Source organism: Barbus barbus (genome assembly GCF_936440315.1).
Source record: "Barbus barbus genome assembly, chromosome: 31".
Lineage (NCBI taxonomy): Eukaryota > Metazoa > Chordata > Actinopteri > Cypriniformes > Cyprinidae > Barbus > Barbus barbus.
This window is the reverse complement of record NC_136759.1, coordinates 15,020,419-15,047,863: the sequence shown is the minus strand read 5'-3', so window position 1 is coordinate 15,047,863 and position 27,445 is coordinate 15,020,419. Positions and strand designations below refer to the sequence as shown.

At 40.7% G+C, this 27,445-nt stretch overlaps 1 protein-coding gene across 1 annotated transcript in view; it reads left to right on the top strand.

The window, feature by feature from the left end:
• LOC306851419 (glutamate receptor ionotropic, kainate 4-like) overlaps positions 1–27,445 on the top strand; it is a gene marked incomplete at its 5' end in the record, with an annotated part of 194,993 nt that overhangs the window by 136,773 nt on the left and 30,775 nt on the right. Inside the window, one exon of the mRNA XM_079387624.1 lies at positions 25,220–25,327. Coding sequence (XP_079243750.1) covers positions 25,220–25,327 — 108 coding nt within the window. The remainder of the gene's footprint in view (positions 1–25,219; positions 25,328–27,445) is intronic.

Sequence of the window (27,445 nt, the reverse complement as noted above, 5' to 3'; positions counted from 1 at the left end):
AATAAACAATCTGAATCTATTTATCGTTCTATCTATCCATCCATCTTTCTATCCATCCATCTATCTGTCTATCTTTCTGTCTGTCTATTGTTCTATCGTTCTATCAGTCTATCTATCGGTCTATCTATCATTCTGTTGTTCTATATATCATTCTGTTGTTCTATCTATCTATCTATCTATCTATCTATCTATCTATCTATCTATCTATCTATCTATCTATCTATCTATCTATCTTCTCTGTTCTTTCGGTCTTTCCTTTGTTAGTTCTATATATCATTAAATTGCTCTATTTATTGTTATAAATATTGTGGCATGGTTCTCTCTCTGTCAGTGTATTTCAGTATTTTAGTGAATAAAAGTCAAGCAGAGCTCAATTTTTATTTTATTTTTAAAATATACTGTATATCTATAGCTGTCAGGGGATGCATGGCCCATAAAGCCCTTTTTGAAGTTGTGCATCAGTGGAAAGCTGTGGCTTATATCTGAACACTTGTTTTTAATGGCGCAAAGATGGATCAATATTCATTGGACAAAGGGCTTTAAACATTATTGGACATTGGGCTTTCAGTCAATGTATTTTTTTTTATCCCACCTGGAAGCTTGGCTTCTCTGTATAATGATCATGAAAGCTTTCAAAAAGACAGGACTTTGCAACAAATGTTCAATAATGAAACGCCGTTGTGTGTGAATGACAGCATTTCAAATGTAAAAGCACTGCTGTCGAAATCAGAGTGCTCATGCAGCCTGAAAATTACAGATGCAGTTATTGCAATCTGTCATAGCAGATTTATTTTAGCTTTTATAATCCGGTATTTTGCCAGTTAGGCTTTCTAGGCACAGAAATTTTGAGCTTGTTCATTTATTTAGTGCATGGGCATCCGTTTGAATAAAAAAGCAGAAAAGGGAGGTTGTGATGTCACAAAAATGGCATGCTACAGCTATGATTGTAAAATTGTATGTTTGTAATTAGTAACTACACAAGAACATTGGGGGTTTAAGTGTGTGTATTTTATGTTGTAGGGCAAGACAAAGTATCGTCAACTTATGTTTACCACAGGCCATATATTACTCATTCACTGAAAAACCTGATTATAAAAACCCCTAGGAAAATTTCAAAGGAATCCATGGTGAATTATTTTTTATGTTTTGAAGTCATAGCTTCTAATTAGTTAATTCGAAGGATTTTTGCAGTTTTCATTGATAAATATTCTACTGTATGTGATAATCTGGTTATTGATGTCATTTTTCCTGGTTTCAATGTCAAAACTGAAATGTAAACACTAAAATTGGATATTAAAAATATCCAAAAATCATTTCATCTGCATATTGACTGCCTGCTTTTCTACAAAACAAGATCTGATTAATTCATTACACAGTGATTTAAGGGAGCGCTCATACTTGATAACTAATTCAAGAGCTCAAATTAACTTCATTTGATAACTTCATCCATCTGAACAGTGGATGAAAGCAAACATGACTTCTTGGTCCAGTAATATTTTTGCTTTGAATATGAGAGGTTATGGGTTTATTTTATTTTATTAAATTTTTTATATAAAATTGCAGCGGTATAGCAGATGTATAGTGTGGAAACTGTTTGCATTTTCCTTTTAGGTTTCACTGGAACGGATAGAAAAATGTGTGACAGATTGGAAAAGGAATAGATTGGAGAATGTGCTGCATAGAATATTGCTTGTCATTTTTTGCCACCGATACCAACTGCAACAACCGCCCAACAAAACAAAATAAATTAATCTCATTATAACACACAAAAACAAAATAAACTCCTGCTAGAGAACTGGAAATGTTTCCTCTGTTTTAGACAGCAATAGACACATTCCGAGTGTGAGCTATTTAATAAAATAGTGGGCATATATCCCACCTGTCTCCATCATATATGTGTTGACTTTTGTTTATTAGCAGCAGAGATGCAGCTTTTGGAAGCAGTGGCTTGTACATTTCTCCTCATGCTGTCTGAAGTAGTTAGCCCACTTAGCATATGAAGATGTGTCGACATTAAGAAGGTCATCTCCGCCTCGACTGTATTCCTCAGTTTCAGCAGGCCTGACGTTCCCCATGGCTCGCCCTGTCTGATCTGGCATGTTCTCTGCCATAAGCTCCACCAGTCATCTCCATAAAGAGACCCCATTATAAACGGCCACACCGTACAGCGCTCAGCTTAGCATACTCCGACTGGCTTTCTCACCCACGCATTTCCTCTCTCTCCACTAAACAAGTGATGAAAAGACTGTTTAGACTAGTAAATATTTTCTAGAGGATGCGCTTTAGTTCAGGACACCCTGTGTTTATCTTTATATGAGAGCGGGTAATGAGCGATATCAAGCAAGCTAATAAGGAGTCAGTGCTTTGCAACCGTGGGCAGATGGTGTCCTCCATTGGCCTGTGATGGTTTGGCTAAATGGACGATATAATTCAGCCTGTTCTGGGATGAAGATGTTGTACAGAATAGGACGGACAGAATTATGATGGGACACCTTTTCAGTCTAAAATGGGCTCTGACCAAGGACACGGTTTTCTTTGTCCTGCTCTGAACGCTAGATAGTGTAGCCGCTGGGTCCCAGGGGGCAAGCCGAGCGGAAATGCCCTTCAGGATCCATGAGAAAGGAAGCTGGTTGGTTTGGGCACCCCGCCAGCCGGTGTACCCTTAGAGCAGCGATGCAGGGAAAGCATGTTTGCAGTAACACACACACACACACACACACATGTATACACCATTGGTTAGGCAAATTGTGCAGACTTTGATTGAATAAATATATGCTTTACTGGTTTCAGGCGTTGCATTTACACACGTGTAGCCCATGATAGTGTATCAGTGTCTTAGAGCAATTTGGTTCATTGTGAATCGAGCTGTTTGGACACACTAAATGCCATGGGCTGCACACATGTAAACATGAAACATGTAACTCTGAAACCGGCAGCGCATATTTTTATTTGCTGGAAACCTGTCAAAATAAAAGCTAAATGGTTTACCATTTGAAAATAAAAAATGTAAGATAATAATAATAATTAATAATAAATATTAGTGTTGTAATTTTACAGTAAAATAAAATTATTTTGTTAGTCCATTTTTTTATTTTACAGTATTATTACAATACTTCTTTTTATTCTTTTTTTTTATTTCCAATATATTTTTATAGTTTCAGTTTTTACAGTATAATAACAAAATATTTCTTATTGTTTAATCATTTTATTTGAATAATTGTCTGATGAAGAGCATTTAAACGTAATTAAATCATTTGAGCGTTTAAGCTCGAAAACGTAAAGAACATAATTAAATACTTCTATATCTCTGGAGCTGTGGTGTGCCTACTTTGATGTTCTCGTAATAATTTTATTTCACAATATCACAAATAATATTATTGTAATTTAACAGTATGTACAGTATTACAATATTTTTCCTGTTTTGTTTGATAATTTTATTTCACAATATCACAATACTCTTAATCAAAGCTCAATGGTTTACCATTAGAAAATTTTCCAGTAGTATATAAAACAGTATTTTACAGTAAAATAATGTATTTGTATTACTTTTTTATTACTTTTACTTTTTAGTATTTCTTTTACAATATTATTTCAATATATTTATTTTTTATATATTTTATTTAACAATATCACAATAATATAAATATTATAATCAATAATGAAAACAGAATCATGACAATTATTAATATTTTTATAGTCCTACTGAATTGGTCAAAAACAGTGGGAATGTGGCTTTTCAGTCAAGCAGTGAGAAAATTATTCAAGTTTTTTTAAATCTTACAGCCCTACCAGCATTTGACACTCAAAAAAAAAATTCTGAGTAAAAATAAATTTTTTAATGCAGACCTTAAAAAAATCACCCCACTAAACCTTGAATGATTCTTTGTTTCTTAATATACAGTAGCTATTAATGCAACATAGTGAAAAAATTTTATATTGTAATATACAGGTACATCACAGAAAAACAAAATATGCCAGTTTTTTTTTTTTATATTGTGCAACAGCTTTTTTAAAACCACTCACATATTTTTATGCAGAAACAAATACACGTACACACACACACACAAATTCCAGCCAATTTCCCAGCAGGTCTCAGCCCTGCATCTTTCTCCAAGGGCTTGCGAGAGGCAATTGTCAATTGTCTTTATTTCCCCCATCGATAGCATCGCGGGCTATTAATTAACATGAGCTCTGTGGAGCCTAATAGCAGTCAGAAGCCGGCTGTCGGAGCCGCACTGCTGTTTATTTGTTTGTCTCTCTTGCTGCGGGGGGTTGGCCTGCTCACGCCAGAGCAGGCCACTCTTGACGATTTCGTAATTAAGTTTGGTAATAGAAGTAGTTAATCAAGGCCTGAGATTATACCACCTGCAGCGGAGGCCTGGCAGCAGGGAGGAGTAGGTCCTCTTTCCTGAAGGAGAGGCTTCAACTGTTGGATTTTCTACTGCTGCGTACAGGCCGCGTCTCCCGTCTCGCATTTGTCCCGCTTTGATTCTCCCCCTCGGCGGCAGAGCTCATCCTCTGAGTAGTTTAGACAGCGTCAGGCCTCGGTCATATCTCACACTCGCTTCGTACACATTAGTTTTGGGGAAGCTTATTTGAAAATGTAGCTCTGTGAGCTACAGGTCACCCACAAAACTTTTATTTTTACTTTTCATTTTACTTGCTAATTATTTTAATTTCTTTATCAGGTAATATTAATTGAGGATTACTTTTTAGGATTGATGTATTACTCAGAAACATACAAATTAAAAGGCAAAATGAAAAAAAAACAGTATTCTATATGACCCTGGACCACAAAACTATTCATAAGTAGCATGGGTATATTTGTAGCAATAGCCAATAATACATTGTATGGGTCAAAATTATCTATTTATCTTTTATGCCAAAACTCATAAGGATATTAAGTAAAAAATCATGGTCCATGAAGATTTTTTTTTTATTTCCTACCGTAAATATATAAAAAAAATAAAAATAAAAATATATAAAATTTTTGATTAGGAATATGCATTGCTAAGGACTTAATTTGGACAAATTTAAAGGCAATTTTCTGAATTTATTATTTTTTTTTTTTTTGCACCCTCAGATTCCAGATTTTCAAATAGTTGTATCTCGGCCAAATATTGTCCTATGCTAACAAATCAATTTTACACTGGTTTTGTAGTCCAAGGTCACATATAATAATTTAGATAATATACAGGTGCATCTCAAAAAATGTTAAATAAATATCGTGAAAAAGTTAAATTAAAATGTTAAATAAAGTAAAACATTTCAAAAGTTTTGATGACTAGAGCTTACAGCTCATGAAAGTCAAAAATCTAGTGTCTCAAAATATTAGAATATTTCCTAAGATCAATCAAAAAAAGGATTTGCAGAACAGAAACGTTCAAGTTCTTTAAAGTATGTTCATTTATGCACTCAATACTTGGTGGGGGCTCCTTTAGCAAAAACTCCAGCATCAGGTGTGGTGTGGCTTGGAAGTGATCGGCCTTTGGCACTGCTGAGGCACTATTGAGTCTTCAGCTCATCTGTATTTTTGGATCAATTGTTTCTCATTTTTCTCTTAAAAATATCCCATAGATTCCATATGGGTTTCAGGTCAGGCATGTTGGCTGGCCAATCAAGCACAGCAATATCATGGTCAGCAAACCACTTGGAAGTGGTTTTGGCACTGTGGGCAGGTGCTAAAGTCCTGCTGGAAAAGGAAATCAGCATCTCCATAAAGCTTGTCAGCAGATTGAAGCACAAAGTGCTCCAAAATCTCCTGGTAGATGGCTACATTGACTTTGGACTTGATAAAACACAATGGACCAACACCAGCAGATGTCATGGCACCCCAAATCATCTCTGACTGTGGAAACTTCACACTGGACTTCAAGCAGCTTGGATTCTGTGCCTCTTCAGTCTTCTTCCAGACTCCAGACCTTGATTTCCAAATGAAATGCAAAATTTACTTTTATCTGAAAAGATCATTTCTTTTTCTCTTTAGCCAAGGTACGATGCTTCTGACGTTGTTTCTGTTTCAGAAGTGGCTTAGTAGCCCTTTTCCTGAAGACGTCTGAGTGTGGTGACTCTTGATGCACTGACTACAGCTTCAGTCCACTCCTTGTGAAGTTCTCCCAAGTATTTGAATCAGCTTTGCTTGACAGTATTCTCAAGCTTGCGGTCATCCCTGTTACTTGTGCACCTTTTCCTGTACAATTCTTCCTTCCAGTCAACTATGCATTTAATATGCTTTGATACAGCACTCTGTGAACAGCCACACCTTTCAGTAATGACCCTCTGTGACTTATTCTCTTTGTGGAGTGTGTCAACCATTCTGGACCATTGCCAAGTCAGCAGTCTTCTCCATTATTGTGGTTTCAAAGAACAAGAGATAGCCAGAATTTATACTGTAGGGATGGTCATTTATTGAAACTCGGATGTAAATATTAGAATATTTTGAGATACTGGATTTTTTACTTTCATGAGCTGTAAGGTCTAATCATCAAAATTAAAACAATGTATATGTAATGAATCTAAAAATATATGAAAGTTTCACTTTTTGAAATAAGTTACAAGAAAAAAATGAACTTTTTCACAATATTCACATTTTTTGATATGCACCTCTACATATTTAAATGAATAAATCAAACATTTTAATTAATTGATTCACTTTATTACATTTTCACAAGACATCAGTGTATTTTTGTAACATATTTAACTTAATATGTGACTTAATATTAATATTTCACTTAAAAAAAAAGATAGGGCAAGACTGAAATGGTTAAAGCTGTACTGCCACACAGTTATTTTGATAATTGTAAAGCTGTATTGCCATAACAAGTGATATTCATCAATATAGAATTTTGTCATGCTATACTGCTATTGTTCGAAAAGTTACAGGACAAGCAACATTTTTAAGCAACCAGGCACTATCGTGCTCCTAAAAAATTTAGCTGGTAGCATCGCTAATTTTAGTTTAATTTCTCCCCAACACTGATGCACACTCACAGCAGGTTGTTTTAATACACGCACAGCTGTTTGAATTCGATTATGTTCGCCTGGCTCTGTTGGCTTGCTCTGACTTTCAACTGAATTTGTTTACTTGTACTCTCAGCACGAGACCTCATTTATTAGGCCCGTCTGTGTCTTATGTGTGTTTTTATCACAGTGGCTGAAGACAACAGTAGTCGCTAAGCCCCGTCAAGTTTGCACCCCACGTTGAACATTGGAGAGGAGTCAACACTTCCCGACACATGCTGGGAGTTAAACTACCAATTCAATTCTTGTCTTGAAAGATATCATACCACACCAACTGGTTTGGCATGAGCCTTGCAAATCAACTCGAGACCAGTCGATTTAAACCATAAGGCACAAGTTCCTCACATTTCAAAGTGTTTAAAGAGCTCCGCAGAGTGATATTTTTATTTCCCATTTCTCACATACTATACAGTTTGGTGCCAGTATAAAAACACGTTTCTGACAGAATTTGGAGAAATGGAAGTTGAGGAGCATTTGAGGACTTCAGCATTATCGCTGATAGAAATCATGAATTACCCGTTTATGTCTTCATCCGGGCGGCAATAAAACTGTCACAGCAGCCATAACATTCCTCTGTAATGTACACAATTTGTGCCAGTGCATGAGCCCGCCTGGGGAGAGCAATAACGTGGACGTGATGAAATATGAAGGAATGGGTCTGCGAATGCTAAATTATCAAGACTAGTACTGTTGGAGATAACCGAATAAGAGATGAGAGATATGTGTGAGAGAGAAACACACCATGTGATGGTCAGGTCTCTTAAAAGTGTGTTTTTTACCCCAGAGCTATCACCAGGTCCACCACCCAGCCTACCAATCATCCTCTGACCTAGTCTTTAAAGGCTAATTGCTCAGCCCAGGCTCAACTTTTAACATTGCAGACACTGTGTTCTACTTCTGAGGAGACAGAAACAGAGAGATGAGAGTCTGAAGACGTCCCGAGGTCATGAGAGCCGGTAACTGACTTGAAAAGAAGCTGGAGAGGCACGCAAGGCTCGTCTCTTTTTAGCACCCGACATTAAAGCCAGTATGTTTGTATTCAGTGAGTGTTGTGGTAATTAAAGTGAAGAGGGTTGTGTGAACGTGGATGTGGATAAAGACTGTTTGATTGTAGACCATAGGGGAGTCTTTCTTTATGTGTCTTTGCTTCTCTGTTTGGACTAAGTCTTGGCTGTATGCTGGCAGATTTGATGGATAAATTAAAAGAAGAGTGGAGGAGGTACTTCATACAATTAGACACTTTTAAACTTTTTCTTATAACGTTAAAGTTACCAGCTTTGACATCTGGCAATTTACATGATCAATTTCTACTTTATACAGGTCGTTTACACCAAAAACGACTTACCACTCACATCAATGCTTAATAACATTTTGTTTATCATAAGTGTGCATTGCAGTTCCCTTCCAGGAACTCGAGCTGCGTCGAACGCTACGGGGAACGCCCTCAGCGTGACCGCGCTCTGAACCAGAGTGTAAAATGTCCAATGAAAGGGCGAGACGTCATAGGCGGTGACGTCACTGACCGGAAAGCATATAAGCACGTGCGGTGGAGCTGGCGTTTGCTTTTTGTCATTCAGCAACCGCTTCTCTGTCTGTGTGTATTGTCTTTGCATGTTGTGAGTCTTATTTAGTGTTGTTTGTCCTGCACAATCACTTAAGTAGGCTCCAGCAATATGTGCAAGCACTGGGGCGATAGCAGATCGCATTCTGGGCTGTGTGTTCCTCCCTACACAACATTATATCACTGCTTGGGATGCACGCAGTCTGTGTGTGGTCTGCTTCAGAGCAGAGCGCGCAGATTCAGCTCTCGAGGGAGCTGACTGCCCGTTTGTGAGCTGAACATTTCTTACGCCTGCTCTCTGAAGGCTCTCCTTGAAAAAGAAAAAGAGAGGAGTGAGTTTCACTAGCCTTGAATGAAGACGGGCGAGCCCGTGTCTTCTTCCTTTCCTAGACCTGTCTTCCTCCTAGGAGGTGGACGCGTCAATGAAACAGTGCTTGCACAAGCATATTATGAATGAGAACGGCGCGCAGTCAGCTCTAAAAAAAAAAAAAAAAAAGGGGGCTGGTTGTGTTTCTCTCCGCTGTACATCTCACATTCCCGCCGCTGCTGAGGCACGGCGGCGAGTGTGAGTGCGGGGATCGCAGCGCGCGTTGCCGAGGCGACGCGTGCGTTATTCTCATTCATATCAGAGCGATGCCCCGGGTGGAACAGACGCTCGCGAGCTATCTGTCCCCTTGCGTGGCGTTGTCTCTGAAGGCTCGCGGCTGCAGGTCAGGCTGGTGCGTGTCTGCACACCGAAAAAAAAAAAAAAAAAGAGAGAGTGTTGCAGGCGCACCAAGCTGACGTACCTGCTTAGAGAGCTGGATGAGGGATTGGGCTCAACTTGATTGAATTATAAGTTGGTCTCTGAGCTCCCTAGAAACGCTGTCTGTGGTCGACCCTATCTGACATGAAGGAGAAGATAGGGTTTTCCTCATGGACGCCCCGCTTGCGCCTTCTGGCCTGTTCGGCGACTACGTCAATTACGTCGTCGACAGGTACCAGGAGGCTCGTAGACAAGCGGCGGCGTTTCAGCGGTTTCTCCCTCGCCTTTCTCCAGCTCAGGGGGCTGCTAGGCGGGAGCAGCCCTCGCCGCGTGTCAGCCCCTCTTTAGAGAGGCGCAAAACAGAGCGTGGCTACTCACACCCCACCGAGGTGGGGCCGTGGCAGCTAACGCTCTGGGTCGGGGACCTCTAAGGCTAAGCCGGATCTGCGGACCGTTCTTAAGTCTAAGGGGGTTCTCGGCCAAGAAGCCTACGGGCGTGGGAGATCAGTCTGCCAACCCTGCCAGAGTTCCAGGGCGCAGCTGGCTCCAGCGAGCAATGTTCTCAGTTCTTCCGCCCCGAAGTGTAGCGGAGCTGGGAAGCTCGCCACCCCTGCGGGGGTCCCTAGAGCTCCTGGTTCGGCCGTCTCCTGCCGGTCCTCCGCTTCAGGGCACCGAGCCAGCAGCTCTAGGCACGCCAGAGGCCAGTCTCGAGAGACTGGTTCCCTTAGGAGACCATCAGGCAGCGTGGGAACTACTGCCGATGTGTCTCTTTGGGTCCTGCCTTGCAGGGTCTGGTTCTTCAGCTTGGTCTTCCTAGGAATGACGCGGGTCTGAGGACCGTCATTCATTAGGGGGCTGAGGCTGAGGCAGTCCTGGTGCTGTGCCTAGGACTTACGAGGGCAGACCCCTCTGGGGCAGATCGGGTGTCCGTCTCCCCCAGTGCCCTCGGGAGAGCAGTCTGCCAACCCTGCCAGAGTTCCAGGGCGCAGCTGGCTCCAGCGAGCGGTGTTCTCAGTTTCTTCCGCCCCGAAGTGTAGCGGAGCTGAGAAGCTCGCCACCCCTGCGGGGGTCCCTAGAGCTCCTGGTTCGGCCGTCCCCTGCCGGTCCTCCGCTTCAGGGCACCGTGCCAGCAGCTCTGGGTACATCAGAGGCCAGTCTCGAGAGACTGGTTCCCTTAGTAGACCATTTAGGCAGCGTGGAAACTACTGCCAATTGGATCTCATTGGGTCCTGCGTACTGTAGAGAAAGGCCTTTTGTATTCAGTTCGGCGCTCCGCCACCGCCTTTCAATGGGGTGATTCCCACGTGCGTGGTCCCCCAGCAGGCTCTGATCATGGAACAGGAAGTAGACACTCTCTTGGGGAAGGAGGCCATCGAGGTGGTCCCTCCTCACGGAAGAGAGTCCGGGTTCTACAGCCGGTACTTCATTGTTCCAAGGAAGGATGGTAGATCTGCGTCAGTTGAACCGCTCAGTCATGTCACTGAAGTTCAGGGTGCTTACACTCATCAGTCGTGTCTCAGACCAAGTCCGAGGACTGGTTTGTCACGATGGATCTAAGGACGCATATTTCACGTCTCCATCCTTCCCTCTCACGGGAAGTCCCTCAGGTTTGCTTTTAGGGGCAAAGCTTACCGATATTGGGTTCTTCTCGTTGGCCCTGCACTCGTACCCCGCATTTTACATCAACGATTGGTTGATTCTGGCTCGATCAGAGCAGGTGGCGACTCGGCATCGAGATGTCGATCTCGCGCACATGAAGGGGTTGAGACTGAACGTCAAGAAAGTGTGATTTTCTCCAGTAACGAGAACCACTTATCTAGGCGTGGTGTGGGATTCGACCACGATGCAGGCACGTATGTCTCCTGCTCGGAGCGAGTCGATCCTCACCTCAGTCAAGAGAGTGAAAGAGGGCCAGTCACTCACTGTCAGGCAGTTTCAGAAACTGCTGGGGCTCATGGCAGCTGCGTCCAACGTGATTACTTTTGGCCTGCTGTACATGAGACCCCTACAGGGGTGGCTCAAGACCAAGGGGTTCTCCCCGAGGGGAAACCCGCTTCGCATGATCAAGGTCACGCGGCGATGCCTACGTGCCTTAGACATGTGGAGCCAAGCTTGGTTCTTGTCTCAGGGCCCGGTGCTGGGAGCCTCTTGTCGCCGCGTAATGCTAGTGACGGACGCATCCCTCACCGGTTGGGGAGCGGTCATGAGTGGCCACCCTGCCCGCGGTCTGTGGAGCGGTCGCCATCTAACGTGGCATATCAATTGTTTGGAAATGTTGGCCGTGTTTCGTGCACTCAAGCACTTTCTCCCGGACCTAAGAGATCACCATGTGTTGGTGCGCACCGACAGCACAGCGGTGGTCTCTTACATCAACCACCAGGGAGGTCTGCGTTCGCGCCCCTTGTACAAGCTGGCGCACCAGATCCTTGTGTGGTCCCAGGGCAAACTTCGCTCGCTCAGAGCCATCGATATCCCTGGGTATCTCAATGTGGGAGCAGACATCCTGTCGAGGCAGGGGCTGAGGCCCGGGGAATGGATGCTTCACCCCGAGGTGGTGAAGCAGATATGGAGGTTTTTGGCTGTGCGACTCGAGAGTCAGCGCTATGCCCCTCTAGTTCCTCCAGCTCCTTTGGACTGGACGCTTGGTACAGACCTGGCCGAGGCTTCGTCTGTACGGTTTTTCCCCGATCGCTCTGCTCCCGGGAGTTCTGGATGGCAACAGGGATCTGGTGAACAGGTTGGAGACGGGTTCGCCCTATCTCCTCCTGCATTCCCCAGATCTAGCGCTCTCGTTCGTGGAAGCCCGCGTGTGCGGTTCTTCCCCCTCTGAGTGAGTGCTCGCTGTTGCAGCGCACGTTGCCGAGGCGACGCGCGCATTACGTGTGGAAGTTCTGGCCTCTGAGGGGGCGCAGCTCATAGCTTCCGGTCTCTCAACCGAGGTTGCTGAGACCATCTTCCAATCCAGAGCTCCCTCTACAAGGAAACTGTATGCCCTGAAGTAAAAATATTTCACTTCTTGGTGCGGAGACCGCCACCTTGACCCAGTTAACTGCCCGTTTGGTACAGTGCTGCAGGTCCTGCAGGCCCGTTTCTCCGCAGGGGTAACTCACTCCACCCTGAAGGTTTACGTGGCGGCTTTATCGGCCTACCACGCCCTTCTCGGTGGCCTTACAGTGGGTCGACACCCCCTGGTTACAGGTTTCCTCCACGGTGCGCTGAGGCTGAGGCCTCCTGTACGACGTGTCCCTACGGGGACCTTGCTGTGGTCTCTTAAGAGAGTGGGGATTTGTAGGCCTTTCATGGCCCCTTCTTATCTCGTCTTTGCCCCTGGTCTGGCCAAAGCGTTTTTCTACCCTCAAGCGGGTTATTTCCTAGATCCCCTCTTCTATACCACGGCCTGTCGTGCTGCAGGCCCTCAGTCCTCCTCCCTTTCGGGAGCCTGACCAGCGAAAGCATAACTGTGTGTGTCCAGTGCGAGCACTGGACGCATACGTCCACAGAGCTGCCCTGTGGAGAAGGACGGACCAATTGCTAGTTTGCTTCGGTCCTCCTAAGCGGGGTCTGCCTGCTTCTAGGCAGACCCTTAGCAGGTGGATTGTGGATACTATTTCCTTGGCCTATGAATCTTCAGGCATCCCTTCGCCTCTGGGGCTTAAGGCCCATTCAACTAGGAGTATGGCGGCCTCCAAGGCCTTTCTGGCAGGGGTTTCTATGCAGGATATCTGCAATGCTGCGGGTTGGTCCACGCCCCTCACCTTTGTTCGGTTCTATCACCTTGATCGTATGGCCACTCCCGGCTCTTCTTCTCGCCCTCGCTGTGCTCCCAGTGATACACACAGGGCAGGTATTTGGAAGTCTGGTGGCGTTGGCATCTCGTTCCCCGTAGCGTTCGACGCAGCTCGAGTTCCTGGAAGGGAACGTCTCGGGTTACGTATGTAACCCTGGTTCCCTGAAGGGAACGAGACGCTGCGTCTCTAGGCCATACTTCCTGTATCCCTGCGAGCGGTTGCTTCATTCCTGGAAGCAAACGCCGGCTCCACCGCACGTGCTTATATGCTTTCCGGTCAGTGACGTCACCGCCTATGACGTCTCGCCCTTTCATTGGACATTTTACACTCTGGTTCAGAGCGCGGTCACGCTGAGGGCGTTCCCCGTAGCGTTCGACGCAGCGTCTCGTTCCCTTCAGGGAACCAGGGTTACATACGTAACCCGAGACGTTCTGTCATCTTTTGCTTTAAATGCTCAGTCACGTGTATTCTGATTGGCTGTCTTGTTTTAATTATTCATCAGCTGGAAAAAAATTATCTTTCTAAAAAAGTATTAGAATTAGAATTATTCTTAAAACAGTTATTTATGGTTATATTTATCAGCTGGCTTAAACTGAATTAAATTGTTGTTGTTTTTTATGCTAGACTTTTAAGCTTTTATCATAAATAATGACGCATATTATCTGTTAATGTATTTGGTCTTGGCAGAATAGATCTGCTACGCTGTTGCTGTGGCAAAGCAAGTACCGAGGCTTGCTACTGGCAATACATTACACAGACAGGCAGCAGTGACCATGTAGAAATACTGCTGCTGCACATAACACATAGTATATGAAAAAAAACATATATATCATACATGAAACTACCCTGTAGCAGATCTATACAGGTGGAGCTGGGGAAGTGGAGGGTTTCTGAAGTGCACTGCAACTGCTACAGCAACACTAGCCAAGATTATAAAGTTAAGCAGCAAACTAGGGCTGTAGTACTCGAGTCCGGTCTCGGACTCGAGTACTACAGCCCTAGTTTGAGCCCTAGTTCAACTCGAGTTTTTTTGCTGGCCCTAATATGCACAGTTAATTATTCATTTATTTATCACAAGTAATCATCATTGCAAAAAACTCCACTGTTATCACACATTGCAGAATTTCCTCATTTCGTTCAGGACTATTATTACAAAGGCAAAATCAATGCAAATCAGTGGATATGTCTATGTTATACACAATTATTATTATAAAGCAGTATAATATATAAATAATATAGTATATATAATATTGTATATATTATATACTATAATAAAAAGACTGAAAATGTGAAATTGCTATACACAGCAAAAAATCCAGAGTGAAATTAACTCTCCTGGGAGTACATGTGAGACCACACTCAAGAGTGTGAAATAAGAGTATTAAATTAACACTGAAGCAGAGTTAAAGTTAATGAGGTAATTAAGAGATTCATTGAGTGGTGACTGACCATTATTTAAGACACCTGATGTTAACGAGCATAATCACCAAAGACGAAAATCACAATTTCTGTGTCACCATTATAGAGGTCAGCGGTTACTTTAGTTGTTAATTTCACCCTGGATTTTTTGCTGTGTACCTAAAGTAAATAAAATGTAAATAAAGTAAATAAAAATAATTTGATCCTACAGCTCCAAACTTGGTCCTAGAGGGCCGGTGTCCTGCAGAGTTTAGCTCCAACCCTAATTAAACACACTTGAACCAGCTAATCAAGCTCTTACTAGACACTAGAAACTTCCAGATAGGTGTGTTAAGCCAATTGGAGCTAAAGTCTGCAGGGCATTGGCCCTCCAGGATCTAGTTTGAAGACCCCTGTCCTACAGAGTTGTTACTTTGCACATGCTTTTTGATCATTACAAATAATAATGCAAAATTATTTTCTTAGAATAGAAGATATGCTGTCTCTCGCATCACATACATTATCAATAATAGAGTATGTGGTCTTGAAGAGGATCCTTTTTTTCTCTCATTTGGACTCGGTCTTGACTTGGACTCGAAATTTTTTGACTTGGACTTGACTTGGACTTGAGCCTCTTTGGACTCGGTCTCGACTAGTCCTAGTCTTGGACTTGTCTTGGACTCAACAAAGCTGGACTTGACTACAGCTCTACAGCAAACTCACGGGCTGCTGATGCAAAAAAAGAAACCAATCAGCTTCACCTTGTGAAACCAATCAGCCTGCAACATCTAGAGCTTCATGACAGAACTTTGTATGTCAAAAGTCACTATTCACACTGTTGTTTATGAAGGGCCAAGGTGTTAAATAAAGAGCAATATGTGAAATTGTTGGCCATTATTGTGGCTCATGGTTGTGAAATTTATATTGTGACACCTAACATAGTTTTGTATCTGTAGCCTGGAATTGAACAAGATTGAATTTCAGGATATTATGGTTTTCATGACATCAGCAGTGTCTGAACAACACTCTTCCTGACCTCCTCTTTTTAACTTCATTTCTCTCTGCTCCAATCTTAAAAGACTCTAAATGTACTTTTCTGTTTTTACTGTCCAGTGTAAATCTTCCAAATCCCATATAAATCCCATTTACTGCTGCTTATAATTGATATAAAAGAATTTGCAGTCTTTTACCTGTATTTTCATGTGTAAAAATCTAAAATGCATTAAAGAACTCTATAAAATTCTAGTTCTGTAACTCTTAAATGAGCTGTATTATGATCAAGGTCATGATACCTATGTGCAGCATCTTCACAATGTAAAAAGTGCTCTGAATGAACACACAGAAACACTTAAAGAGTTGTAAAGCACATCTTTTTATTTTCTGGGTTGTCTATTTTCTAGTTGCCACTTGGAGAACCTGATGCACAACTGTAGTTAAAGGGCCTAAAACTAGGCAGACTGTAGTCATAAATTTACAGCTTTTTACCAACATTTCAGTTCTCACGGGACTATTCTTACCGTGGTTATTTCTCCAGAGCATTTAAAGTAAAAGACATCGTAGTCTTTGCAGACACTAGACTACAAAGTCCAAAAAAAAAAAAGAGGAAAATCCTCTTTTCCCTATCCCCTTCAAGGATGTCTTGAGCCAATCAATTTAGTTTGTTTTTGTATTTCCTGTTGTTGTTTCATATTTATTTTATTGTTTTCTTGTATTTATTTTCTTTTATGAATATTATTTTATTTACATAATTAAATTTGTACATTTATTTTGACTAATATAAATGTATTTGTTTGTTGATTTGTTCTACATATTATTGTTCTTTAATAATTCATATTTTATTTATAAATAAATTATATATCCTATAAAGTTATTGATGTTTTATTTGTATGTTTCATATTATTTATATATTTTTATTTACACTAATTTATAAATGTATTTTAAAAATTTTGTATATTATTATTATTATTATTACCACCATTATGTGCCACCTTAATTTATTTTTAGGGGCCAAGCACCGAAGGTGCGTAGGCACCTATTATATCCGTTAGCGTTCTTATTCTTCTTCTTCCGTTTCTTGCGCCGAAAGTCAATAGCAGCCAATAGAACCGATTGCGGGAAAGTTGTAAAATTTGGCACACTGATAGATGATACTGTCAATAGTAACCACACCAAATTTGGAGTCTCTAACTCAAACTCTCTAGCACCACCACTTGTCCAAAAATTCAATTTTTAAATGCTAATAACTTTTGAACCGTTAGCCACAAATTCTTTTTTACTCTGAATCCTTGGCTCAAGCTGAGTCGAATCAAGTCCAAAATTCAAAAATCGTTAGGTTTAGTTTTTTCGCTATCTTCAATTGTTTGTAAAACCTATTTTGTCAAACTCGTCCTAGACGGTTCATCCGATTCTCACCAAAATTGGCTCAGATCATCAACAGACCATGGTGGCAAAAAGTTATGGAATTCAAGTTGATTTGCTTAGCAGTTCTCGAATAATGAGCGAATGAATTCGCCGAAAAGCACGCAAAAATGGATCTGAGGCTATATCTCCGCAAGGGTTTGACGGATTGACACGAAACTTGGTGTGTGTTATAACAAGCATGACCTGAGGCGACCTGCAGTGGTTCGGCGCTGTGCCCCCTAGTGGTCAGGAGATATGAAAAATTCATATTTTTGCCTATAACTTGTGAATGGATTGGCCAAAAATCATAAAAAATTGTATCTTTAGATTCGGTGCATCATGCCAAGTCCAACCATGTCCAATTTTCCCATGTCAGCCATTTTGGACGTCGGCCATGTTGAATTTTGTAGTTAAATGCTATATTTTACGAACGCATTAACGTATCGTTACGAAACTTGGTATGGGTAATCAGCACGATGCCCTGAAGGAGCCTGAGAAGTTTCGAAGCAGCGCCACCTAGTGCTAAAATCCAATTCTCACATGCTTATAACTTTGGGTGGGGTTGACATTTTCACATGAGTCACCTTTTTAGACTCCTGAATCGTTGCAGAGTCCATCGATACCAAACTTGCCAGGTTTAGCATTATGGTTTGTGCTACGTTGCATTTTAGCGCTTAAAAAACATTTGCCAATATCTTAGAAACCGTTACTCCAATCGACACGAAACTACCATGGGAAGTTCGAAAAGATAGCGTCACAGTTATACACTAATGCCCAATTGGCAAAATTTTGATAGTACGGGGCACAAAAATGCAAACAAAGTCCAGAGTCAGTCATTTTCATCTACTTACACACAAATATGTCTATAACTCCGAAACAAAATGAGATATTTTCACCAAATTTGACACACATATGTATGGGCACACTCTAAGGACACATAAACAATTTGATGGGATTGTGCCTCTTGGTGGTGCTATAATTGAACAAAACATGAAATTGCCATTGACTATAATGGGGTATTATGATTAAAAATTTTATATTTTACGAATGCATTGGTTTACCATTATGAAACTTTATATGTACCATGGAGACCATGACCTGAAAGTACTCAAAATGTTTTGAAACAGTGCCACCTTGTGGTCAAAAGTCATAATTAAATTTCAAATAAATGCTTATATCATTCTGTGAATTTTGCCTATTGTAATGAAACTGCTATTAATAGATTCCTTGGGTCATGCTGAGAGTAGTGATATCAATGTTGCCATAATCAGCCAAACCTCCTCTCTGCTCTTTTAATTTTCTTTAAAAACCTACTTTTTCGAACTCCTCCTAGACCGTTGGTCCGATTTTCACCAAAATCGAATCATATCTTCAGACCATGCTGACAAAAAGTTATGGATTTTGTGTTGATAGACAACGGTTTTCACATAGCCCAACAACGAATTTGAGGCATGATGCCAAAACGACACTTGAGGCCGTATCTCTGCAGTGCTTTGGCATATTTGACACCAAACTTTGTGTGTGCCATTGCCACCTCACACAGAACACACCACATTGATTTGATAATGGTGCCACCTGTTGGTCAAAAGTTAAAAGTCAATCAATCCTATTACTGCTAGTTTTAAATGATGTTTCACTCATTTGGACTGCAATAATCTTAAAATGGCTTCAATTACTAATTTCTGCAGTTGTTCTGATGCTCCGTACTATGCTTAGCTCCTAATTTTGCCGCTGATGTACTTGGCCCCATCATTGCTGCTTGCAGCTATATTTTATACTTGTATTTATAATATTTATTTTTTATTTGTTTTGTATATATTAATATTTTTTGTCATATTTTTTATTACCAATGTATTTTATCCATTACATTTAGTCATTACATTTGTTTTTGTGTACTGGTGCATTGGCAATATTGTATGTATAACAATCATGTTTATAAAATGCTTTAGACTTGATTCCTCTATTCGCCATTACCCATGCACAGCCAGTCAGGACCTTCAGAGAGCTGGAGAAGGAAGAAGCCAGCAGAGACAGAGAATAAATGAGGAATGATGAAAAGGGGACTAGACAGTGTGCAGGATTTGGTCTCAGCCTATCTTCCCCTCCTTGTTTTCAGTGTTCGCATCCGGACAGTGGGAGCTTCGGCAGAGCATTGTTAAGCGTGTGTGGGGGGCGTTTGTAGAAAGCTTTGATGTGAGCTGCGCTTTGGGTGAAGCTTGACGGGCTCTGATCTCCAGTGTCTCCTCATTATGGGAACGGCCCTGCAGCAAGCGGATAATGTCAAATAATGAATGTTGAAATTGGCTCTGCTATTTGGGAATAACAAGAAATGTTTTTCTGTTGGCGGTTATGTGCTGCAAATTGAAATTTTGATTGTAGTAAAAGGTCACTTCTTGAAAGGGAGTATACCCACCTGACCTTTCCAACCAGCCTTTAACTCTTTACCCGTCGGCGTATGTTTCCCGCTAATGACTGCAGGTGTGACATTCTCCTCGTTCCATATGAGAGGTGGGAATTCTGGCCTCTGAATAAACGGCAATGGGCATCCGTCAAACGAGGCGATGTGGACTTGTTTTTGAGTTGCGGGTCACAGGGTCACTGGGTTGTAAAGAACACTCACAGATTGGTGCGATGACACTTGGCAGCTTGGCGGTGCTCCACACGAAGATGGTGCCATTCAACCACTGTATACACCCACTTCACGTTCAAACACACTCTTGAGAACCTGGACTCATACACTGATAGTTTGATAGCGGGTTGACAAGTTGCACACTGATAGAGTTGCCTCTTTGTCCTATTAGTTTGAGAACTGACTGAAAGGTTGTGGCAGCTCACAATAGGAGTTCATGTTATCTCTGGAGCTGCAGTGCTTTCTAGGGCCACGCTTGGGCTTATCCGTTGTCGTCTTCTTCCTCTCCTCCATCTTTCTCACACTGCTGTATTGATCTGTGTCGACTTCTTCATACCTCCATTCACAGACTATACCAGACTCTGCCTGTCTGTTCCAGCCACCCCACTGATTTTCATTATTGGGTAGATTTGCAGCAAGCAGGATAGGGAAAAGCAAAATATAAAGCGTGAAGGAGTGTGTGTCGACACAGCTGAGGTGATAATTGCATATGTAGCAGGTATGGAGCTCTATGATTATTGCTGACAACCACTAACCTGACATTATCAGAAAGTTAAAATGCATGTAGAGTTGTACATTTGTACCTCTTCTTTACTTTTATCCCCGGAAACCTTCCACGTAACTTTCTTTTTAGCATTACAGTGGGAAAACCCTCTTGAGATATAAACCTACAACAACACCTCTGCCGACTAAAGCAGACTGACTGATGTTGAACTTGAGATGTCTGTCCCTGAGTACATTACGGGCTTTGATCAGCCGTACAGGATGCTGTAAGTACCATTTGTACAAGCAGTGGAGCTCAAATTTGACTTTGATATTGTGTACTTGTCAACGGTAATTAATGACAAGCACTCATAGCTCTTGATTAATCGTGACTCGTTTAAATGAACAGGATATGGGTCCTGCTCAGCCAATTACTCCCATTTACCTTGGCTTGTTGCTCTCATTTTACACAATTACCACAACTGCTCCCTTATAGCCTCTTATGGGCCCAGTGTAGAATGAGTCACTTGCTGGGCCTTTATTGGGATTATTTATACCATAGGCATGAAACAGGATAAAGACCTTTAAGGGTATTAAACCGTGAGACCCATTCACCTTTAAATCACAGGGAATCATGGTCAAACGTTTAAATGGGGACACTGAACTTTAGGCCGTTCTCATTAGTGTCTCTCTGGAAAAGCATGCCTTTTTTACTCTTTACAAGTACTAACTCTAATCCTTTATGGGGTATATTATTCCGCTTTAATTATTAGGGGTATCATTTCAGTGTTAATTTATTATTGACCCATATGGAGGGATATATATTGATTGATGTTGGATATTTAGTACTTATTTCCAGATAGTGTTTCGTTTAGATTTGCATTTGCTGTCATCTAAGACTCGCTTTTATTATTTTAAACATTTATTTTTAGAAAAAAATAATAATTTAATAGCCATTTTAAATGCAGATCTCAAAATGAATATCCCTTATTAATGCTGTACATTATAATGGTGTAATACCTAAATTTACATGCATGCTTTTAAAATGATGGTCTTTTATTTTATTTGTATTTGTAATTTACTGTAGTTTTTAATATAAGCCATTTATCGGTTATCGGTTACCCTAGCATCATGGGGTGAGTTTTGCATTGCAAGTACTACTCAGATTGTCTTCTGAATAGTCAAAAAATCCAAAAAATCTTGTTTAATGTTGTATTTGAGTGTGTGATAAAATAAAATGTCTACTTATAGAAAATCTGCTCCCAAAATATAAACATCAGAATCAGTTATCCTTTCATAAGTGCATGTGTGTATACATACGTAACCATATTCTGGGGTCAAATTTGTACCCAGAAGTGAGCTAAACCTGACAAAAGCATCTTTTGGGGATATTCGGCGATATACTTGTTTGTAAAAACTAGTGGTCAACCGATACATTGTGAAGGCCGATACATTTGCCATTTTTTAATTATCGGCATCGCCCAATGTGTTTTTATATTTGGATGATGTTTTGCAAGCAGAACTTTTATTTTGACAGATAAGAAGGTATTCTTTAATTGTAAAAATGCTGCAAATTTTCTGTTAAGGGTTAGGTAACAGTATTTCTAACTAGCTGTACATAAAAACAAAGTCTATGTAATGTCTCCATTTAAATAGCTGAATAAAAATGTGTGCGCATGAGTGCGTGTCTGCTCTAGTTGCCACTCTGGGCATGTTTTGTTCTTCATGTTTGTCAGAGCTGTTTGTGCTGAGTAGATGGCTGCTCTCAGAGCAGTTCCTCCCTATTGGACAATATCCAGACTGTCGTCTTGCCCACAGCTTTACTGCACGGCCCCTCACTGTCCCTGACTGCACTCTCTGCCTACACCTCCTACTCCTCTCTTTTCTTTATGTCTCTCCTAATAAATCCTAATTGTTCTTGGTATCACAACCTCTCTCTATTGAAATGGTTTGGAGATCAGGGTCTGGCTGTGGGTTCTTTTCAGCTCATCACAGCCATGTGCTGCTGATTCCACAGAGCCATCAAGGCTGTTTGCCTGCCGCTGGATTTCATTTGTGGGAGTAAGGTGGTATCTCTGCCACAGAGGCGAGGAGGAAACGAAATAGAAAGCAGGATCTTTTGATCATATTCTCAGAAGAAATCTCTGATTCCGGGTGTCCTTGCATTCTCACTTTCCCCTTTCTTCATCTCTCACTGTGTTCACTGCAAAACACAAGATGCATTTACTTAAAGCAAAACTATGTATTGTTATATTTAATATATTAAGCCTGATTTTCAAAGAATATATTAAGTTTATTGTCGTTATCCTAAATTGTTACATTTAAAAAGGAAAGTCTTGGTTTGAGAAAATATGTCTAGAATTAAGTTTGTTTTTGGTATTGCATTGCACACAGTAGTTTTTATTGTTTTATTTTATTTGAACTATAATTACATTTTGTTAGATATATGCTAAAAAAAGAAATGCCTAAGGCAACGAAAACTTAATGCAACATATATTCTCTGAAGAACATCTTAATATCTTTCATCTGTTTTGTTTCTCAAGTAAATATATCTCGTTTTAGGGCTATTTTAGTGGAAAACAAGACCAGAATAATGATTAGAAAAATATTTTTTGCAGTGTGCTTTGAGAAACAGGTTTACAGTTGAAAGAATAGTGAGCTATTTTCAAATGGATTATCCTCGGCATCTTGCAATCTCATGAGGATCAGTGCAGTCTTGAACAGCAGCTCTGCTTTGCAACATAAAAGTTAAACTAGAGCAGATGTATTCTGCCCTTGCTTTTAGGAGCGTTTCATGCAAGGTCCCCCATGCACGCAGGATTTGGAGAAATATTCCTGTTTCTGTGGCTGCAGCATCCATAAAGTCCTTAGAAAAACAATACTAGATTGTTTTTGCTTCTTACATTCACTTTGAACAAAAAAAAAGTTCCTGTTGCTCACTTTCTCCCCTGTTTGTGGCCCTCGACACTTTCATATCTCAGAGAGCGGGTAATTTTAGATCCAGCACAGTGCTGCATCATTCTCCCCTGTGTCGTTTGGATCTATGGAAATGCTAGGGATCAGGTAAGGAGGGGAAGATAAATACAGCAGCACCTCTGCAGAATACTTCAAGCAGGAGGCCCAATGAACCATGTAGCTTTGTAATTATAATAAAATATAAAAATTATGGGTGATTTAGGACGCCATGTGTGCTGGGTGGAGACTCAGCCTCCCATTAAAGGCAGCGTGGCCCCATATAGGCGGTCTAGCGAAGGGGTGCCAGCCAAAACCGGAATGATAATGAGGACATTGGCTCGCTTCAGAGAATTGGGGTGTAATTGAGTTAATGAATGCATTCTGTTGCATCTCTGATTGAGCGCTTGTCCCTTCGCCTGTAAGGTGTTCTGACTGTTCTCTCTGTGTCTGTGTGTCTCTGTCTCTGTGTCTGTGTCTCTGTGTGTGTGTGTGTGTGCGTGCGTGCGTGCGTGCGTGCGTGCGTGCGTGCGTGCGTGCGTGCGTGCGTGCGTGTGTGTGTGTGTGTGTGTGTGGACAAGTTCACTTCCGCATTCTCCTCCACCTGACATTGAGCCTTAAAAAAATAGTTCATACAAGAATTAAAATGGTCATAATTTACTATCCCTTATGGCTCTTCCTTTGTGTCTACCCTGTATGACTTGATTTCCTCTGTGGAACACAAAAAGTGAATTTTTGAATCTTATCCTGATCACTTTTCTTAATATAAAAGTGAATAGGGTCTGGGAATGTCTTGCTTCAAAATGACAAAAATAAACAAAAATGCTACCAAAATTCAAAATAAGGGGGCAAAAACTGTGCCTATACAGTTGAATTAAATCGATTACAAATGTTGAAATTATAAAACCAATGAAAAGTATTATCTCTGTTTCAGTGAGTATAAGTATATTTTTTTGAGAGATTGCATAACTCATACAAGACTGAAGTCACGGGCCGCTTCAGTGATAGAAAACATTCTTTTCTCGCTTTCTGTGTATAATTTATTAGTAGTTTGAATAACTGTTTTGGTCCGTTTGAATAACCGTTTTAGTAAAAAGCAATTAACCAATTCATAAATTGTTCTTGGCTTGTTTTCTGTCTATCCTATAAGAATGAAGTTCCATTTCCCCAAACACAAAAACATATTTTATGTATTTTATTAATAATCATTATTACAGTGTAAAAAATACTCAAAGTTGCCAATGCAAAAGTAAAAAATGGCCCTGGAAATCTGTTTCAGGTGTCAAATATTGCCCCTTAATGGAAAAGTTCATTTCTGACCCTCCTGATGTGACCTTTGTTTATGTATTATTCCAGGTCTTCTGTAACCATATAAAAGTGAATTTGTACACAATTAGGATTTATTAGGAACAAGCAACATTTGAAATGTTAAATGGAACGTTTTATGCACAAATCTGCACATTCAAACTGTTGCAGTAAGTCATGAGATATGCAAAAACCAATGGAGATTGACATCATTGCCAAAACTGGTATTTATTTTGCACATTTGAAAACGTGCAAAAGCAAATAAAATTTGACTGCTATGAGTTTAAAGGGATAGTTCACCCAAAAATGAAAATTCTGTCATTAATTACTCATTTATTTCGTTCCAAACCTATAAGACTTTCGTTCACATCTTCGGAAAACAAATTAAGATATTTTTGATGAAATCTGAGAACTTTCTGACCCTGCATAGACAGCAACGCAACTACCACATTCAAGGCCCAGAAACGTAAGGGCATTGTTAAAATAGTCCATGTGACATGAGGTTCAACTGTAAATTTATAAAGCTACGAGAATACTCTTACAGTCTCCACTGCACATCCACGAGAGTGCCACATTAATTTGTTAGTTTTGTTTTCTTTGTGCTCAAAAAGTATTCTTGTAGCTTCATAATATTTTTGGTTGAACTAACCCTTTAAATTAATATCTAATTAAATTTTGGTCTGTTCCTCACACAAACTGTGTATTTTCAGAAGACATGAAATACATTGGTGATACTTTCATGGTGCTTTTTGTTAATTTGGGAGCTTAACAGTCTATTGCCTTTGGAATGACTTGAGAGTAAGTAAATGACAGAAATCTCTTTCATGGGTGAACTATCCCTGTAAGGCTTCATGGTTGCTCTTTCATGTCATTGGATCTTCTGCTGCACATAGTTTGCTTAAAGGCTTAGTATAACTCTCAGTGTGTTTCTCTTACAGATTGGTCAGTGGCATTCAGAGCAGGGACTATCCATGGAGAGGAAGCCTCCATCACTTAACGTGACAGACACACTATTCAACACCACTCTCACCATAACGACCATCCTGGTAAGTCCTATCTTCTACTCTGGTCCAGGTTCCTCAGTAGAGGACACACCCTAACGATTTAGCCAAGAGATTTATACACAACCCCTGGAAAGGATATATAATAGCTCCTTTTTGAAGGAGTCTCTCTTTAGCTTCCAGAAATGGTCTGTCTAGTCTCTGATCACCTCAGGGTTCAGCACTGATCTAAATAAAGACTAAAAATAAAGCATCAACCACCAATTGAAGATATAATCCGCTAGGCTGTTATCTAGGGGCAATTCTCATCTTCTCGTACACTGTATTGTGATGAGAAAAAAGAGGCTCTCCGCAGCCTTAGGCCGGATGTCGCATATCTGGCTGGGTCATCCCTCACTAGAAAAGAGAGGGGAATAAAGAGACTGCGAATGAAGAGGGGCCATGCAAGGTGAATGAAGCACTCAAAAGCCAATAAATAACTGGTTTAAAGCAGCCTTGTTGAGGACAGATGGAGAAATTTTCTTCAGTTCAATTTACACCTGATGAATGATATGATAAGCGTGAAGAACTGCTGAAAAGACAAGCATAGTCATGCTGTTTACCAGCAAAACTTACTGCTGGTCGACCAGCATGATGCTGCTTTAAGACGTATACCAGGTTCACTACAATTTAAGCTCAAGCAACAGCATTTGTAGCATAATGACTACAAGGGAAGTAAATGTGTCCAAATTTTGGAGAATTTAGAAACAGAAATGTGAAGGCTGTCATTTTATAAAAGCACTTTTTTTATTATTATTATTATTGTAGTTGCTTTGAGTCTGAGGTTTGTGGGTTTTAGATTTTATTTAATTTTTTTTACTTTTTCATGGCAACAAAGTAGTAAGATTGGCTATAACATTGAACAGAAAAGGTTAAGTGATTTTTTTTTACTGTTAACAACATGTTGTGGCTATACTATTGAAACTGTGAGTATTTTAACATTTACAGATTGGCCCCATTCACATCTATTGTTAGTAATTGCAATGTAAACATTGCCTGTAAACAGACAATGTAGTAATCAGAATTGTACCATAAATGCAAATAGCTTATAGTCACCATGATATCAAAATGGACAATACTTATTTATAATTTAAACATTGCAGTGTAAATTATTTATCCATGCACATTATTTTTAAATGATATACCCTTGTAATCTTTAATCAAAAACAGCAACCCTTCCCTCTCTCAGTGACGTTGATCCAACAATCCAATGTATTCTTAATGAACAAAATCAAATCCCAACCCACCCTTTTTCTTGTTCGAGAAGCTGTTTCACTCTGATAAATACGTCCCAATAAGGAAGAAAAGATGATCACAGTTTCATGGCGACTTCAAGTTTGCTTTAACCTAGAACAATCCTTCGTTAAATTTTGTTGAAGAGCCTGATGGAAACATCAGCACACCAGTCTCCAACACAACATATGCTGGTGTTTTCACCAGGTTTATGAAAACAAACTGCTGTGCGGTACTCTAAGTGAAATAGAGATAATTATGTTGGGGAGTCTGTGTCTCACTAAAGAACGAGTGGAATACAGGTGGAACGATTAGTTCCTCTCAGATCTTTTATTGTTAATGTGCTTGATGATGTTGCAGCTGGGAGAACAGGGGAGAAGTTTGCACCGCATGTTTATTCCACTTTAAAGATATACGAAGACTTTGGCCACATTAAAGAGCCACCGAAGAGCAATTTCAGCTCTATCATGGCCCATTCATCACAGGCTGATTGCAAAGTCTGCTTTATCTCGGTAAACGCTGCACAGTTGAAAACATGGTGCAGAACTCAGCACCTGTGAACCACTCCACCAGCGTTTTCATTACTGCTGTGAGCTTTTGTCATCGCTGGAGTTACAGCACACACACAAACACACAGATTGAATTTTACCCTGGTGATATGGGCTAGATCTAACATTTTTGTAAGGATAGACAGTATGTTATAGCTGGTTTGGCTTGTAGTGGCAAAGCTGTCTAAACTGTACAAACTGTTCTGCGGGGTTTTGTAGCTGCTCTTGATGCCTTTGGCATTATATCATGTGCAGAAGGAGCCAGAGCTTCAGTGCTTTGATTGAGAACACAAATAACTCATGTTTGTTTGTAACATTTTTTTTTACTCTGCTTTTCATAACC